At 46.2% G+C, this 18,007-nt stretch overlaps 1 protein-coding gene across 1 annotated transcript in view; it reads right to left on the bottom strand.

Annotated features, from left to right (window-relative positions):
• The window catches only part of RNF150 (ring finger protein 150), a 335,172-nt gene extending 318,356 nt beyond the window's left edge, over positions 1–16,816 (bottom strand). The window contains exon 1 of the mRNA XM_062199576.1: positions 16,302–16,816. Coding sequence (XP_062055560.1) covers positions 16,302–16,815 — 514 coding nt within the window. The 5' untranslated portion in view covers position 16,816. The remainder of the gene's footprint in view (positions 1–16,301) is intronic.
• Between the last annotated feature and the right edge of the window lie 1,191 nt (positions 16,817–18,007).

The following is an 18,007-nucleotide window of genomic DNA, read 5'->3' as shown; positions in this document are numbered from 1 at the left end:
AAATCCCTTTTGCAAGCTTCTGAAGCCAAGCACCTCAGAATGGACAGAGAAGCATTTTCGGGTAAGGACAGAGCAGCAGGCATCCAGGTCTGCTCAGGCCCTGGCATAACAGGAGCTCTCAGGAAATAAAGACTGGCTTCCTGCTCCAGGCCTCCTGTAGTCCTTATATGGAAGCCAAAAGATAAAGGGCACCCCCTTCCCCCAGTCCTCCATTCACAGGAGCTGGAAAGCGTCCAACCAACCCGAGGCACCTCAGCAGGGGTTCAAATCAGGTTAGAGTAGCTGAACCCTGCGCACAGTCTCACCAAGGATAGCTCTGCTCTGCAGAGGGAACAGAAACTAATTTTTAATCCCTTGAATTAAAGCATGCCTTCAATAGAAGTAAATGAAGTTAACAGAACGTGACTGTGTCACCCCTTCAGAGAGCAGTGCACCTGAGAATTATGGAAGGTGCAGAGTCTGTCGTGCCTTCCTATGCCAGGCTTTGAGAAGCTACCTGCTCTCTTGGCCCTCCAGGGGTTGCTATGCTCATAAAGGAGACAGACAGTAATGGAATAAATCAATGAGTGAAATACAGCAATTTCAAATAGGAATAAGAAAAATAAAAGAGAATAAGAAAGGAAGAAGCAGATGAAAATTCTGACAGCAGCCTGAGAAAATTCTGATGAAGAGAAAAGAACAGTGTCAGGAATGTGAGGAGTGGCCCAGGTCCCTGGGGGTCCCTGCAAAGATTGAGGGTGGAGCCTGGTCACTCTCCCTGCTCACCGGAGCAGCACAATCCAGGAGCAACACAATCCCTCGAACAACAGTGCCACCAAGTTGTGCTTTGCCAGGAATCATTTTTGTCCGAGTGCAGGTGGCATAACTGCAAGCTGGATGTAAAATGGCACGAGGTGGTTCCACATGAGGGAAACAGGTAAATGGTTGCTCGATATTCTTGTTTGGCAGTCATTCTCGAATGTTTCAGAAGTATAAAGAGATGATAGTTTGCTGTGTAAATACATACTAATTCTATTGTGAAAATTCTAGAAAAGCAGAGTTTTAAAGGCCTGAAGCAGAAGCAGGTCCGGAACACCTGAGGACCAGCAAAAAGGCAAGAGGGGCTGGGAAACAGGAATAAGTGTGGTAGCAAAAGACAGAATAGAGGGGCCAAAGGAGGCAGGCCCTAACACAAAGGCACAAACTCTGATTCCTTTCCCAGTATGACACAAAGCCCCTGGAAGATTTGAGCAGAGAAGTGGTAACCTTTGACTTACATTTTTAGGAATTTATTTTTTGTATGAAAAGTGAGGATGGGGGCAGTTGAGGTTGTGCTAGGCTGAAGCCAGAAGCTCAGAACTCAATCCAGGTCTCCCATGTGGGTGGCAGCACACAATTACTTGAGCCATCATCTGCTACTTCCCAGGGTGTGTATTAGCAGGAAGCTGGAATCAGGTGTGGAACTGCGACTCAAACTCAGGAACTTGGATATGGGTTAAGGCCTCCCAAAAGGCTTCTTTTCTTTTTTAAGATTTATTTGTTTATTTGAAAGGCAGAGTTACGGATAGGCAGAGGCAGAGAGAGTGAGATCTTCCATCCGCTGGTTCACTCCCCAGATAGCCAGAATGGCTAGATCTGCACCAATCTGATTCCAGGAACCGCGAGCTTCCTCTGGGCCTGTCATGTGGGTGCAGGAGCCCAAGGACTTGGACCATCTTCTACTGCTTTCCCAGGCCATAGCAGAGAGCTGGATTGGTAGTGGAGCAGCCAGGACTCGAACCAGCACCCATATAGGATGCTGGCACTGCAGGTGGCAACTTTACCCACTACACCACAGTGCCAACTCCCCAAACGGCATCTTAACCACTGTGCCAAATGCCCACTGCTGATTTATATTTTTTATTTTTTTTAAAGAGAACATATTTAATATAGTGTATAGAATCTAAGAATACGATACTTCCCTTCCTCCTTCTCTCCCTCTCTCCCTACCTACTTCCTTCCTTCCTTTCTTTCTTTTTGGTGACAATATGTTTTTAATTTCCTTTATAGTCAAAGGCTTAATGTTCCACTAAATAAAGAGTTCAACAAGTAAAGTAAAAAGCAGAAAGATCACTTGTTAGCAGGAATACACATTGTCTAAAGTTCATGCTATTCATTGTGTGGGGAACAGGTTGCAGGGGCAGGAGTGTAAGCTGGACAGCAGCCAGGGTTAACACTGGTAGTCCTGGAAAGAGACCATGATAACTTAGACACAACTGGAGAGAATAACAATGGTGAGATGGAACTAGATTTAAACTATTTCTTGTGACAATAATCATGGGTGACATTGATGAAATGCTCAGTTTAACCTTTACTGCATTATGTAACATAAGAGTTAACAGCAACCCTGATGGATAACAAACAAGCTTTTTACAGGCCTGGTATCTAAGGCTTAGGTTAAACTCTTGCTTTCTGAGCTCTCAGACCCTCTTCCCAGCAAGACTTGCCATTCCTGAAGGCACCTTTTCCACTGTCACTCATGCCCTAGAATGATGGGATCTTGTCCTCACCGAATGAATGACTCTGAAGTTCCATCTCCAGTCTTATGATGCTTTATGCCTCCCTAGTCAAGTGACTGTGTCAGGGCCCAGACTCAGTGCAAGTGTGTACCACAATCCTCTCTCTCTCTCTTTAAGATTCATTTATTTATTTGAAAGTCAGTTACACAGAGAGAGGAGAGGCAGAGAGAGAGAGAGAGAGAAAGAGAGAGAAAGAGAGAGAGAAGTCTTCTATCCATTGGTTCACTCCTCAATTGGCTGCAAAGGCCGGAGCTGTGCCATTCCAAAGCCAGGAGCTTCTTCCGGGTGTCCCACGTGGGTGCAGGTGCCCAAGGACTTGGCCATCTTCTACTGCTTTCCTAGTCCATAGCAGAGAGCTGGATGGGAAGTGAAGCAGCCAGGTCTCAAATCAGAGCCCATATGGGATGCCGGCACTTCAGGCCAAGGTGTTAACCTGCTGCACCACAGCACCAGCATCCCATAATTCACTTTTACATCTTTACCCCCCTCTCCTGCCTCCCAAGCTGGGCAGTGACAACCACAATGAGTGGAAACTGTACTGCCTATTTGGAAAAATAACGTGGTGTCTCAAGCTCTTGTGCTTAAAAGACTATAAAAAAGATAATGAACATGTATAAGTGAAATTCTGCTCAATTTAATTCAAGTGTCTAATAATTTCTGACCTATTTTGACTGCTTTACAGAAGTGTACATGTTTGTATGTACTTGCTGGCTTTGCCATTTGTTTGCTTTCTTGCTGGTCTCAAAAATCTGGTTGCTATTAGTGAATCACTAACTCATGATTGAAGTAATACTTACTGGACACTCACAATTTTAATCATCATAGCCTTTGGCAAAAAAAAAAATCCATTAAGTTGTTTTTATGTAGGATGCCGATACCTTCAAAGGAAAAATGCAATTTCTTCAAATGATAAAGAATCATGTGGTACAAGAACTTAAAGGGGCCTTTGATCCAGGGCAGTGGCTGTCAACCCTCAAAATCGTCTAGAGCAGCCCCTCTCTTGGCCAGACATAGCACATTAGAAACTGCAAGTGGGACTTGGGCATCAGTCATTTTAAAAGTCCCCGGGCAATTCCCATGTGCAGTTGGGATACAGAACCACTGATCTCAACCAAAGTCCCCTGCAGGAGCCTCCTGCTCACCATTTTTCAAATAAACAAAAATGAGACTAGAGAAGGGGAAGTGACTTGCCAAGGGTAATGCCAGTGTGAGGTTAAGGCAGAACCACAACTAAAGCCTGAGTTTCCTGACTGCTATTTCAACCTGCACTCAGGATCTGGAAGACAGAGGAGTACAAGGGAACAGGCAGGGGCTGCACCAAGCCTAACCCTGATGAGGGAATGGCCCACCTTTCTTCTGATTCTCCTCCATTTCTGCATCTTGCCTCAGCTGCCAAAGTAGCATGGCCTGGAGCAGAGTGATGCTGAGAAGCTGAGGCAGGACTCCGCTGTGGCAGCACCCCACTGTGGCAACACCACTGGCACCCACAACCAACAGATGTGTTTTCTCTTTCAAAGGAGCACCACATTAAAAAGTGAGCACATGAGGGACTTCAGAATGTTTTGGAAATGGGGCCGGAGGTGCAGCACAGCAGGTTAAGACACCTTTTATGACACCAGCATCCCATATTAAAGTGCTGGTTAGGGCCCTGGCTGCTCCACTTCTGATCCAGCTTCCTGCTAATGAGCTTGTGAAGGCAACGGATGATGGGTCAAGTACTTGGGCCTCTGCCACCCACGTGAGAGACCCAATGGAGTTCCTGGTTCCTAGCTATGGCCTGGTCCAGCACAGGCCATGATAGCCATTTAGGGAACAAATGAGTGGATGGAAATCTCTCTTTCTCTGTCACTCTGCCTGTCAAAAATTTTAAAACTTTGTGAAAAGTGGAATTAAAAGATAAGTATATTTTGGTGCAAAAAATTTTGAAATCCATACCTTTTTCATAATATGTTTCCCACGAACTTTTCAAGGACTCTCAGCCATCTGAGGACTGCACTAAGCAGCCTTTTTAAAACAAGCCAAAAAATCCACTGTTCTACAAATATAGAGGAATAGCCTTACATTAATGCCATCTTCTGAAACTTGACTGATCAAATAATCATGGATTGGCACCTTGTTTAGCTCCATAAGGACGTTTACTGCAGTACTGTGTAAGCTATGAGAGGAGTGGAAACATCACAGAAATACAATGGAATCGCCAAGAAAAGCTCAAAATGTACCATTACATTTGTAAAAGCTACAGAAACACATGTAATACATTCTAAACTTCATATAAGTAAACATAATGAAACAATATGAGAGTGAGTGAGTGGTTGGCTTATATGTGGATGGCTTTTATTATCTCCTCTCTTTTTAAATGTTTTATATATGCAAAAATTTTATATGACACATATATTTCATTTAAAAATAAGGAAGTGTATATAGATTTATTTTAAATATGTATATATTTAAGTTGCAGGACAAGAAACACATGCAAAGAACTGTATTTGGTTATGAATGTTTTTGATACTCTATGTCCTTCTCCTTTTTACCAGCGTGACGTTTTCCTCTCAGACCAAGGTCATGTTCCAGGCACCCACTTCAATGCCACATTCTACAAGATGAATAAACATTTGAAACAAGACACAGATTAGGATCACCCTGACTTCCTTTATATGAGTGAAAAGTGAAGAAAACAATTTGAATGCCATAAAATGTACTTTCTCATGAAACTAGAGACTAACCTAAAAACATAGTCCATGTTTCTGATCTCCAGGATATCTAGTAACATTTACTAAGTGTTTTAAATTTTTTTTATTCATTTATTTGAGAAACACATAAAGAAGAACAGAGAAAGAATGAGCTCCCATCTACTGGTTCACTCCCCAAATGCCTGCAACAGCTGGCGCTGGCCAAGGCCAAAGCCAGGAGCTGAGAATTCAATCCAGTTCTCCCACATGGGTGGCAGGCACCCAATTCCTTGAGTCATTACCACTTCCTGGGCAGGAAGCTGGAGTGAGGAGCCTGAGATGGGCATCTAGTGCTGTCACTCTGATGTAGGATGAGCTATCCTAACCAGGATCTTAACTGCTAAATCAAAAGCCTGGGCCCTGTGTACGTTCCAAGTGCCAAGGACTCTTTAGGGCTTTGGGAAGTCAGAAAGGAATACACACAAATGTCTGAAAACTCTGCTGTGAAGGAGCTTCCCTTGGTGTGGGAGGAGAGACAACGACATGCTAATAGTAAATCCAATAAAGCAGAGAGAGAGGTAGGGCAGGTTGGGGGAGAGGAGGACGCTATTTTCAATAGACATGCTAGGGAGTGCCTTTTCCGCGGGGTCATTTTGGAGAAGAGAACTAAAGAGGCAGCTGGCCCTGGGGGTACCTGCAAGGGAGATGAACTCCTTCCAAGGCTCTCCCTGAAAAATGAGGAGGAAAGATCTTTGCGCATACATTACCCTTTGGCACATTTGGCATTACATTTCTGATCTGGCTTTTCTCAGCTCATGCTGCAGAACAGACAGATGAACATCATCTGTGGAAAGTGATGGCCAGGAAAGAAGATAAGGGGGCAAAGGGGCTTGTGCGTGCATATACTGATAATATCTCTGAACGCCTCAAATCTTTGCTTTTTCAACAGCATTTACATAGACCATGCACATTAAAAGCCATTGATAGTGGGGCCGGTGCTGTGGTGCAGTAAGCTAAGCCTCTGCCTGCGGTGCTGCCATCCCATATGGGCACTGGTTAGAGACCCAGCTGCTCCACTTCTGATCCAGCTCTCTGCTTATGGCCTGGGAAAGCAGTAGAAGATGGCCCAAGTGCTTGGGCCCCTGTACCCACATGGGAGACCCAGAAGAAGCTCCATTGAGGCTATCTGAGGGGTGAACCAGTGGATGGAAGACCTTTCTCTCTGTCTCTCCTTCTCTCTGTCTGTAACTCTACCTCTCAAATACATTAAAATCTTTTTTTTTTAAATACCAATGATGGGGGAGAGATACCAGGCTGAACTGGTAAAGAAACAAACATTTCCTGCAGCTCTTCTTTTCTGATAGACATACCTATTATTTAGTCTGCCTGCAAAGGACTCCATCAAACAATGAATTTAATACAAAATTACTTCCAAAATAGTTTTTAATCTCCATTATGAAATATATCTTTCATAACACATATTGTTCATAAACTTTTCGAAGATCCCAATGTGCACCAAAACAAACTCTTCTTTTAATTGCATTTTTCCACAAATGATTTGAAGTGCCTATGTGTGTTTACATATTGGATATGAAAATGTCTAACAATCCAGTGCATAGATTTTAATTTCCTAACAAATCATGCTTGCTTCCACTGAAAAAAGTGTTTCTAAATACCATTATGTGTTATGGAGTAGGCAAAGTAAGGGCTATTTATAGAAGCCAATTTATAACCACATATTTGAAGCAGTAAAATAAATTTAATTGTCCATTTCAATGATATAAAAAGAACTAGCTCTAACCTTATCTTTAATGGTTTGACTTCAACATACATATAAAGTGCATTTATGCTACCACAAACTAATGTCCCAAGTAATTAATTGCTCACAACTTCCAGTAAAAGTTAGACAGGTATTACACCTGTAGACACAGTTTCCATTTGATAGGAACACCGTAAGTGTGACTTAGTGAAACAATCATTCAGCATAACCCGGCCTTGCTTACTACCAACAAAATCCTCAAAAGCTGAGACAATCTGAATGGCGTTTGAATTTCATTTTAACTAAAGTTTGGCATCTCTCAATTGACAAGCTCAAACGCACAGAAGGTCAACATCACTTCAGACACTCAGCAACATGTAGGAAGCTCTTTACTACATGCAAGATGAAGCATCTCCTCTACAAGAAACTGAAGACATTCCGAGGCTATCAAAACACGAAATTCTTGAACTGCCAAGTTTCATGCCCAGAAATGCAACAATCATGGTTAAACTCCTTCTTTTCCAAAGTGAGAACTGGTTTTTAAACAAATTTATATCATAGGCATAATCACTTCTTTATCAAAGAGGAATAATAAGTCATAAAAAGCAAAAATCCTCCAGTTTCTTTCTGGATCTTTCCAGACTTCCTGGTCATAAAATTACTTTTTTTTTTTTTTTTAAACCACAGGGCTTTGAAGAAGAGAGATATCAGGAGAGAGGAAGATCAAATTATTTCTGAAGATTAGAGAAGGAAGGAGATGAAATTTCTTCTAAATGTATTTCTATGACCTAAAACGTGTAAACAAGTAATTCAGTGTCTTGAAATGCCTGGGCCATATTAAGTTACACAGCCAAGAATGTTATTTAACATTTACCATGAGTTACAGATTTTAATATCAGAGTCTGGAATTCCTGACTATTGGATATCTGTCTGCCAGTAAAGAGACGGAAACAGGTGAGAGTTACTGTTTACTGCAAAATGCAGCTCACGGAAAACACAACCAAAAAGAAAATCGTAATGGACTTTAAACAATTTTTACACCAAAATAGACTTTTAATGCCATTTTCCCATAAACTTTAAAACAACTGTTTGGAAAGGCAGAGAGACAGGCAGGTAGATACAGAGAGGTCATCCATCCTCAGGTTGACTCCTGAAACACCCACAACAGCCAGCGCTGGGACAGACTGAAGCCAGGAGCCCAGAATTCAGTCCTGCTCTCCTATGCAACATGGGTGGCAGAGACTCTAGTACTTGGGCCTTCATCACCTGCTGCTGCTGAGTGTATTAGCACGGAAGAAGGGAAGGAGGCAGAATTCAAACCAGGGACTCCAAGTAGGGATGAGGACACCCCAAGGGGCAACTTAACCACTGTGCGCAATGCCCACCCCCAGAAGCTTCCTGAGGTCTCCCCCAAACAAACACACACAAAATGGGGAAGGTGAGAGTGTTTTTGCATGAGCAATTAAGACTAAGCATAAATGACAGATTTTCTGTGTGTATTTTAAAAGGAAAATGAAGTACGAACTAAGGTGCTTAAGAAATATGTTTCTTGGGGCTGGCATTGTGGCATAGCAGGCTGGCACTGTACCATTGTGGGTAAAGCTGCCACCTGCGATGCTGGCATCCTATATGGGCACCAGTTTGAGTTCCAGTTGCTTCACTTTCAATCCAGCTCCCTGTTAAAAGGCCCAGGAAAAGCAGTGAAAATAGCACAAGTGTTTGGGCCCTTGCCACCCACATGGGAGACCTGGACAAAGCTCCTGGCTTTAGCCTTGCCTGGCATAGCCCCAGGCTGTTATGGCCATCTGGGGAGTGAACTAGCAGATGGAAGATATCTTTCTCTCCTTCTCTCTCTCGGTATCTTCCTTTCTCTGTGTAATTCTGATTTTCAAATTAATTAATTAATCTTTTTAAAAAACGAAATATGCTTCTTACATACCTAAATAACAGAGAATCATGTACTCTCAGGCTTGGGAAGTCCTTGAAGATGCCATCCATTCAACTCTGTGCGTGAATCCTGGGATCAGCAATTCCATATGGTGCCTGCTCAGTTTCAATCTGAATGCCAGAGAAAGCTCAGTCTCCCAAGGAAATCTTCCAGTTCTAAATACTTCTAGCCTTAGGATTGTGTTTCCTTTGCCAAACGAAGCCTGCTTTGTGTAACTTCTCCTCACTAACTCTAATTTGACTCTGTGAAGCTGAGGCCCTGAACACACTGACCTTAAGGTCAAGGTGGGGAACGTAATTGAGGGGAGCAGACCAACAGGAAGACTGTAAAACATGACAAGGACTTGGGCCTGTGAGACAATACAATGCTCAAGAAACAGCAGCCACCCCTGCCCTGTTATTGGCAAGCCAGAAATTTGAATTCTATTAGAAATAGTCCAATTTTTTAATACACAAGGAATAAATTTTAGGAATAAATTTATATATTTGTAAGAGATCAACTCACTCAAACCTGACTTTTTTTTTTTTTTTATTATAGGCAGAGTGGATAGTGAGAGAGAGAGAGACAGAGAGAAAGGTCTTCCTTTTTGCCGTTGGTTCACCCTCCAATGGCCGCTGCGGCCGGCGCATTGTGCTGATCCAAAGCCAGGAGCCAGGTGCTTCTCCTGGTCTCCCATGCGGGTGCAGGGCCCAAGGACTTGGGCCATCCTCCACTGCCTTCCCGGGCCATAGTAGAGAGCTGGCCTGGAAGAGGGGCAACCGGGATAGAATCTGGCGCCCCAACTGGGACTAGAACCCGGTGTGCCGGCACCGCAAGGCAGAGGATTAGCCTGTTAAGCCATGGCACCGGCCTGATATTTTATAAATGGAAAACCTGAGGCTGAGAATAGAATAAGGGCCTTACCCAAAGCCCAAAAGTTAATCAGATGTAAGTCAGGAGGACACCCCAACCAATGCAGGGAAACTCTCAGGAAAGTCAGCAGTGCATCGGTCTACAGACTTGCTGACATATTCCAACACAACAGTCAGCCTTAGATTACTTCCTGTAACCACTATTAAGTAGTCCCTGTGCATATATAGTTTTTTCTTAGTATACATTCTATTTTATTTTCTTCAAAGGCAGAGAGACAAGTAGGCAAAGATAGAGGGAGACAAACAAAGAGCTCCTATCTATTAGTTCATCCCCCAAATGCCCACAACAGCCAGGATCCAGGAACTCAATCTGGTCTCTCATCAAGTGCCAGGAACTCACCTACTTGACTCATCACCCACTGCCTCCTAGGGTGCACATTAGCAGGAAGCCGGAGTGGGCCAAAGAGCTAGGACTCAAACCCAGGTATCCCAAATGGGATGTGGGTACCCAAAGTGGCATTTTTGCCTGCCACCGCATCTAGTTTTTCTAGTATTCTTTCACATGGAGAGTATATGTGGAACCATAGCTAAAAATAACAAATTCAGGAGCATACTTTGGTTTGCAAGTCCAATTTTATCACTAGCAACCTAAATGACCTTGTCAATCTCAGTTTTTTCTTCTATGAAATGGGCACAATAAAGCCACCTATCTACATATCATTGTGAGAATTAAATTTAAACACACAAGGTACTTAGAATATGCCTGCCACAGAGTAGGTACTATTTGATCAATATTATTACCACCCAAAAAAAGGGCAACAAGATGGTGAAAAGCATATCATTTATAGGATCATGTAAAGCAAAACTGAACCTATTCTAGAAAAACATACATCTTGGGGAAAAGGATTAAGTTATAACAGCTAGGAGCTGGCGCCGTGGCTCACTTGGATAATCCTCCGCCTGCAGTGCTGGCATCCCATATGGGCACCGGGTTCTGTCCTGGCTGCTCCTCTTCCAGTCCACCTCTCTGCTGTGGCCCGGGAGTGCAGTGGAGGATGGCCCAAGTGCTTGGGCGCCTGCAGCAGCATGGTAGACCAAGAAGAAGCACCTGGCTCCTGGCTTCGGATCGGCATAGCTCCGGCCATACTGGCTATTTGGGAGTGAACCAACAGAAGGAAGACCTTTCTTTCTGTCTCTCTGTCTCTCATTGTCTAACTCTACCTGCCAATTGAAAAAAAAAAAAAAGTTATAACAGCTAGTTCCTCTACAGACAGTAAGGAGAAGGCAGACTTCAGCAGTTAAAAGCAATGACCCGGCCGGCGCCATGGCTCAATAGGCTAATCCTCTACCTGCGGTGCCGGCACCCTGGGTTCTAGTCCTGGTCGGGGCACCGGATTCTGTCCCGGTTGCCCCTCTTCCAGGCCAGCTCTCTGCTGTAGCCTGGGAGTGCAGTGGAGGATGGCCTAAGTGCTTGGGCCCTGCACCCCATGGGAGACCAGGAGAAGCACCTGGCTCCTGACTTTGGATCAGCGCGGTGCGCCAGCCGCGGCAGCCATTGGAGGGTGAACCAATGGCAAAGGAAGACCTTTGTCTCTCTCTCTCACTGTCCACTCTGCCTGTCAAAAAAAAAAAAAAAAAAAAAAGCAATGACCCTCGGTATAGCACGAACACATGAAGTCAACTCTTCCAGCATTCACCTACAAGGGGGAAAGCTTCTGTAAATTTCCTGTTTTTACCTCTGACCCTGCAGAAGCCTGAAGTATACAGATACACAAGGGGTCTTCAAAAAGTTTATGGAAATGTATATCATTAAAAATAACTATGCATGGATTTCCAATTTTTTGCATCAAAATGAACCTATCTTTTAATTCCATTTCCCTACGAACTTGTTGAAGCACCCTCATATTCTATCCAGAGCTCCTTCTTGCCAACATTTGAGCCTGTGCTCTGCAGTTACTACAATCATCCTGCCCTTCTCCCACATCCAAGTTGCTATTAGGAATCCAGAGTTCCACAAATTCCTCCCAGGGAGCTAGATGTTTAATTTCTTCCTAACTGCAGACAAACAGAAAGATAGCAAATACACTCTTTAAAAATAGAAACAAACGTCTCACTTCCTCAGCATCACAACGCAGTCACAAGTAGCCTACAGACACAGATTTACCAGCTTTATCACACCTGTCCTTACCAAGGTACAATTTCAATTTCAACCAAGGGAAAGTGCAAACACCATGGGAGAATCCTAAAATGTTAACCAATCATCAGAGGGTGCTCAAACAGCCTCTCACAGATCACACACAGAAACTGGTACAACTGTTTTGGTCTCCAAAGCATGAGGGGGTAAATAAAGAACATTTCTCTGAGGCTGCCCTGGGGCCCCGGGGGGGGGGGGGCAGGTATGAAGATCTAGTCTCCAGCTCCTCTGTATCACCGTGGATCACTGAGTTCTATGTTTCTGAAGGTTAATGCCGACTGCTATGTGCCACTCTACATAATGTATTAGCCTGTTAGGAAAGCCAAGTCCTGAAATGTTAAGTCACCTGCTTAACTACACAGGGTGAGGAAGTAGCAGAGTTAGGACCCACACAACTGCCTCTAGAGGTCACGGTCCTAAATTAACCAGCTCCCTCAGTTGACTCTAGAAAAGCTTGCTAGCATCACTTTGCTCTGGGTCCTGGGCATGCATCAGCCCAGCTCTGAGGCGATCAGTCGGGTTCTGCTGGCTTCACCTGCCTCTGACAGTTTACTTCGGGGTTCAGGGGCTCCTGTGTTAATGTACAGCCTTTTTCTCTGGCTGGCCCTCTTTTTGCTCTTGCACTGAAGAAGCAATACACACTGCTTTCTACGAGACATAATTTCTGGTCCATGGACCTCCCCTCACTTCCCCACCCCTCTGCCTTCCTTCTCTTCACCTTTCCTTTCCTTTTTAACCAGTAAAGGTAGATTTTCTCTCCCTCTCTGTCCCCTTCCTCTCCCCCTCCTTCTTCCCTAGAATAAAAAAAAAAAGTATGAGTCGGAAGTCCAGAGAAGAGACATAGCTGGAAAGAATTAAGAGTATGCTAAAAGAGGCTGGTGTTGTGGCACAGTAGGTTAAGCCTCTGCCAGTGGCAACAGCATCCCCTATGGGTGCTGGTCTAGTCCCAGCTGTTCCTCTTCCCAATCAGGTCCCTGCTCATGGCCTGGGAAAGCAGTGGAAGATGGCCCAAGTGCTTGGGCCCCTGCACCCACATGGGAGACCCGGAAGAAGCTCCTGGCTCCTGGCTTCGGATTGGCACAGCTCCAGCTGTTGCAGCCATTTGGGGAGTGAACCAGCAGATGGAAGTTCTTTCTCTCCCTCTCTCTGTAACTCCGCCTCTCAACTAAATAAATAAAATCTTTAAAAATTTTTTTCAAAAAAGAGTATGCTAAAAAGTAACCATTAGTCATCAGGGAAATGTAAATCAGAACTAGATTGAATATACCACTTGGATGGATAAAATAAAAAAGATAGATAATAACAAGTGTTGTTGAGGAAATGGAAAAATCAGAACTCTCATACACTGCTCCTGGGAATGTGAAGTGATGGAGCCGTTTTGGAAAAGTCTGTCAGTTCTTCAAAAGGCTCACCACAGCGTTGTCATATGACTCAGAAATTCTACTCTTGGCTTATATCCAAGAGAAGTGTCCACAAATATTTGTACATGAATATTCACAGCAGCATTATGCATTATAACCACACAGTGGAAACTACCTATGTGGCCATCTGCTCATGAACAGACAAGTAAAGCGTGGTGTATGCTAACTAACAATGCAACATTATTTGACAGTAGACCGGGATAAAATAACGAAATATATTACAACCTTGATAAACCTTGAAAACATTATGCTAAGTGAAGGAGGTCTGTCACGAACATCCACATAGCATATGATTAGATTTATATGAAATGTATAGAAAAGGTAAATTTGGAGAGAGAGAAATTACAGTACCATTTCTTAGGATTAGGGGTTAGAAAAGAGCAGATTTTTTAATAGAATTTCTTTTTGAAATTAGACATGGTGACGGTTGCATAACTCAATCAATATACTGAAAGCTATTGAATTGTATACCTTCTATGAGTGAATGGCATCGTATGTTAAGTTATATTTCATTAAAGCTTTCATATTGGGGGAGTGACTTCGTTATAAGGTAAACTACTAGTCTCCAAAAAACTTTTTTGGAGATAAAAAGTTCACAAATAGAAGGATCCTCTGGGATATGTACCCCTAATTCACAAAGGAAGAATGTTTGATTAGCAGCTAAAATGTACACAGTTTCTGAAGGTGAATTTAGAAGCGTGACTCAGACTTAACTGGAAAAAGTATAGCCTTCAAGTTCTGCAGCCAAGCTTAAGACATTGTCAGGCAGACCAGTGCTAGCACTGCTTTCCAGACAGAAGAATTTCAGAGTCAAGTGAAGGGTTCGCCAGAATACCCACACAGGTGTCTGCTTATAATGAGATTCTGGCAGAAATCAATAAGTCTACGACTAAAGTAAACACAGGTTCTCCTAAAGCAGCAACTTTCAAAATAGAACAAGAAGTTTTGTGGCTAATGGCACATAGAACATTCATATACTTTTGGAAACAGAAAACAGTTAGAGATTTTCCTTTACCCTTTTTAGTACTTAACTTTCAAACTATTACTAAGCCTTTTACTCCCACTATGTCTAGGTCAAGCAGAAAATCAGCTTACTGCTTTCTTTAAAAAGAGGCAATCTATTCATTGATCCAAGGAGTTGGCGTTGTGGAAAACCTTTTTAGACAGGAACAAATGATGCTTCTTCAAAGAAGCTGAGTTGAAGATTTCACGCGAACGCACAAAGAAACATTTAAAGAATCCTGTAAAGTCAGCTGACAATTTTCTTGGACTTTAAGAGGCCAAAAACCTTCATTCATGCACTGTTAGCTATTAAATAATATATTTATTTAACGACATTTTACATGATTCAACATGCCCTTCCCTACTTCTTAACATCCTTAAATATCCAAGTTTAAGTTGGACTCTTATGATTCAAGGTCAGAATACCATCTTTCGCCTAGAAAACTACTGAACTCAAGAAAGTTATTATTAACTACTTCCAAAGTGCTGCATCCGAACTTTTCTAAGAAGTGATGGGCCTCTCCTCCTCTTCACCAATTATCACACTGCATTTTTTCTGGCCTGTGTTTTCTAAGTGTTGAATGCTTCCCCTTTCCGCCCATCTGTGTTAAGGTTGACAGTTTCTTGACGAAAACAGCTGGTGTTAATTACCAGAGGCAACCCAACTGCATATTTCACTAGTAGGTGACATGAGCTCTTGGAATGGAAACTTGTCCCCAAAGAAACACCCCTGCAAGTGTGGCCAAAGCTTGGTGTCCCATTCCAGTAGCCTGGGTAGTAAAGCCTGGCTTTTAAAGAAAGTAATCTATTTCATTAGGCAACTCCACTCGGAAAATCTAATTTCTATCCCCTCCTTCCTCTGGCTGGATGCCACCGTCGCAGCCCAGGAGCAGTTCACGGAGGTTGGAAGGCCCAGTTCTCAAGTTCACAGATACAAGCAACAACCCTGTATTCAGGAGGCAAGCCTGCCAGGAGGCGCAGCTCGTGCCCACAGGAGACGCCCGTTTTAAATTGTGATCATTCTCACCGTGGACACTTTGCTTACTTAAGGCATATGCATTATGGAGTTGGGTTTGGGGCTACTGATGTAACTAGCACCAGTGACGATTAAGTAAAACTTCATTCTTTCAATACAGAAAATGCTGCTTCTTGCCAGAAAGCAAGCCTTCAGCATGTTTAACCTACTAATGAGGCACAGGATAAATGCAAAACAGGAAAAGCAGTTATCCCTTTACGGCCACCACACTCGTCTCGGCTGGTGGGGGATGCAATGATGTACCACTGGCCCTCCGGTCAGCTTCTACTGGCGGCAAGGTGCAGCTTAGTACTTTTAATCTCACAGTATTCGTGACGTGGATCAACCCAGAGCAGAGTGTGTGTGTGTGTGGGGGGGGGGGGGTGAGCACTCAATCTCCCAGCAAGAGTTGAAACCTGACTTGGAGAGGCAAGTTCTTGGTGGTGAGCTGCCTCAGGTAACCCTATCCACCTCCTGATACACAAACGCCACCATCAGGGGTACACCTGATGCACGCACCCGCGCGCACAGCTGAGTTATCAGATCTGCCGGCTCCAAACAGGCACGGGTCCGGTCAATAACCAAGAGGAAAACCCCACCTTTCAGATCCTCCCAGAAAAGTTAGCCCATCTCTGCAAACCCTTGTCCCGGAGGCGCTCTGTCAAGCTCGCTAGTATTCTCCCGGATACAATTAATCCTCTCCCCTTAGTAACCCTCCCCACCCCCGCCCACCCTGTCATCCCCAAGTGACTGGAAGCAAAACTTAATAGGTGCAGGGCTCCGACACGCGTCCTCTGCGCAGCACCGACTTCCCAGACAGGAGCGCGCAGGCAGGCGCTGGACCCCTCCGGACACCTTCCCGTCCTGGGGCTTCCCCCGCCCCCGAGCGCGGCCCCGCGGCTCACCTGCGTGGGGCATGGTGATGGTCTCGTTGGTGTTGGAGCCCGCGTTGAAGATGACCACGGCGGAGGCGTTCTGCAGGAACGCGTTGCGGATCTTGTCCCTGTAGGTGCAGTTGCCCTTGGGGATGAGGGCTATCCAGTTCTTGCCGTGCGTCGGAGCGGCGAACTTGGTGTTGGGGTCGCAGGCCAGGCGGTCGTGGGCCGAGCTGGCCATGACCACCTCCCCGCGGGCGTCCTGTTTGGGGGAGTGCTCTCCGTAGCGCCCGCACTCAGTCTTCTCCGTGTGCAGCTCCGAGCCGGCGCCGCCGCCACTGCCGCCGCCGCCGCCGCCGCTGCCCGCAGCCCCGGCCCCCGGGTCCGGCGCGGGCTCGGCGTAGGTGATGTTCACGAAGGCGGTGTACCATTCCTCCTTCTCGGCCACGGTGAAGTCCAGGCAGAGTAGATGCACGAAACAAAAGGAAAGCAGCCATGTTGAGAGAGCCAGACTGCGGCACGCTTGGATGAGAGACATTGCCATCTTTCTCGGCCGGCGCCCCCGCCCCGCCCCCCGCGCCCTCCCTCTGCCCCGCGCCTCCTCCCGGGCCCTGGCCCAGTGCGCGCCGGCCGCTTCTCTTTCCCGCGGCCGCTGCTCACGCTGCCTCCTGAGGGGCCGCGGCCGGGGCGCGCAGCCGCCGCGGGCACGGGATTCCGGGCGAGCGGCTCGCGCGGGCCCCGTCGCCTTTCAGCCGAAGCGCGGCGGTTGCATTTTGCTCCGCAGCCGTGCAGGGGGCGCGGGAGGAGAGGGCGCGCGGGGCTTGAGGAGGCGTCCGGCTGCCGAGCGTCCTGCGCCTCCGCCCGGCTTCTCCGTCTCTCATAGGGGTAGCAGCGGGCTCCGGAGCGCGCGAGGTGACGGCCCCACGCCCTCTCTCTAGTCCCGGCGGGGGCCGGGGCGGCTGTTCGCAGGCAGGGGTGCTGCCGAGGGAGTCCCGGCCGCCGCCGCCGAGCGCCTGAGAGCGCGGCTCGAGCTGCTGCCGCGGCGGCCGCTACCTCAGCGCGCCGGGTCCGAGGGGCCTGCGAGCGCGAGCTGCCGCCCTCGGCGGGTGGCTGCGCGGGGCGCACTCTTGCCGCGGGACGAGTGCGCGGCCCGGGTGTGCGTGTGTCTGTGTATGTTTGTGTGTGTGTGTGTGTAGAATGTGTGCGTGCAAGGAGGAGCTTAGTGTGATGTCAAAGCTTCGGGGCTTCGCTCGCCGCGCTCCCTCGGTCTCTTCACGGGCAGCAGCGACCCCTGGCGGGTCTCAAACTCAGCCCCAGTGGGCGACTTGGTCCAGGTGGGGTTTGCAGTAGGGAAAAGGAGCCTTTGACCTCTGAGTACAGAAACTACTTCCTGCGCCTTACATACTCCTACACGGAAATGGACGAGCTTCCCCTAAACAACTCGCCCATTCGCTGAACACGTACGGTGACTTTCCTTTTCCAAAGCCAAAGTGTAAGGTGGGTTGAACGATGCCACTGCGACACCCAGGGAAGTGACTCCCAAATGCCGGTTTAAAACAGCCTAGGGGCCGGCGCCGGCAGGAGTCCTGGCTGCTCCTCTCCAGATACAGCTCTCTGTGCTATGGCCTGGGAAAACAATGGAAGATGGCCCAAGTGCTTGGGTCCCTGCACCCACGTGGGAGACCCAGAAGAGGCTCTTGGCTCAGCTCTGTTCGTTGCGGAACTTTGGGGAGTGA

Source organism: Lepus europaeus, chromosome 8 (genome assembly GCF_033115175.1).
Source record: "Lepus europaeus isolate LE1 chromosome 8, mLepTim1.pri, whole genome shotgun sequence".
In the NCBI taxonomy this organism is placed as follows: domain Eukaryota; kingdom Metazoa; phylum Chordata; class Mammalia; order Lagomorpha; family Leporidae; genus Lepus; species Lepus europaeus.
This window is presented reverse-complemented; position numbering and strand designations above follow the sequence as displayed.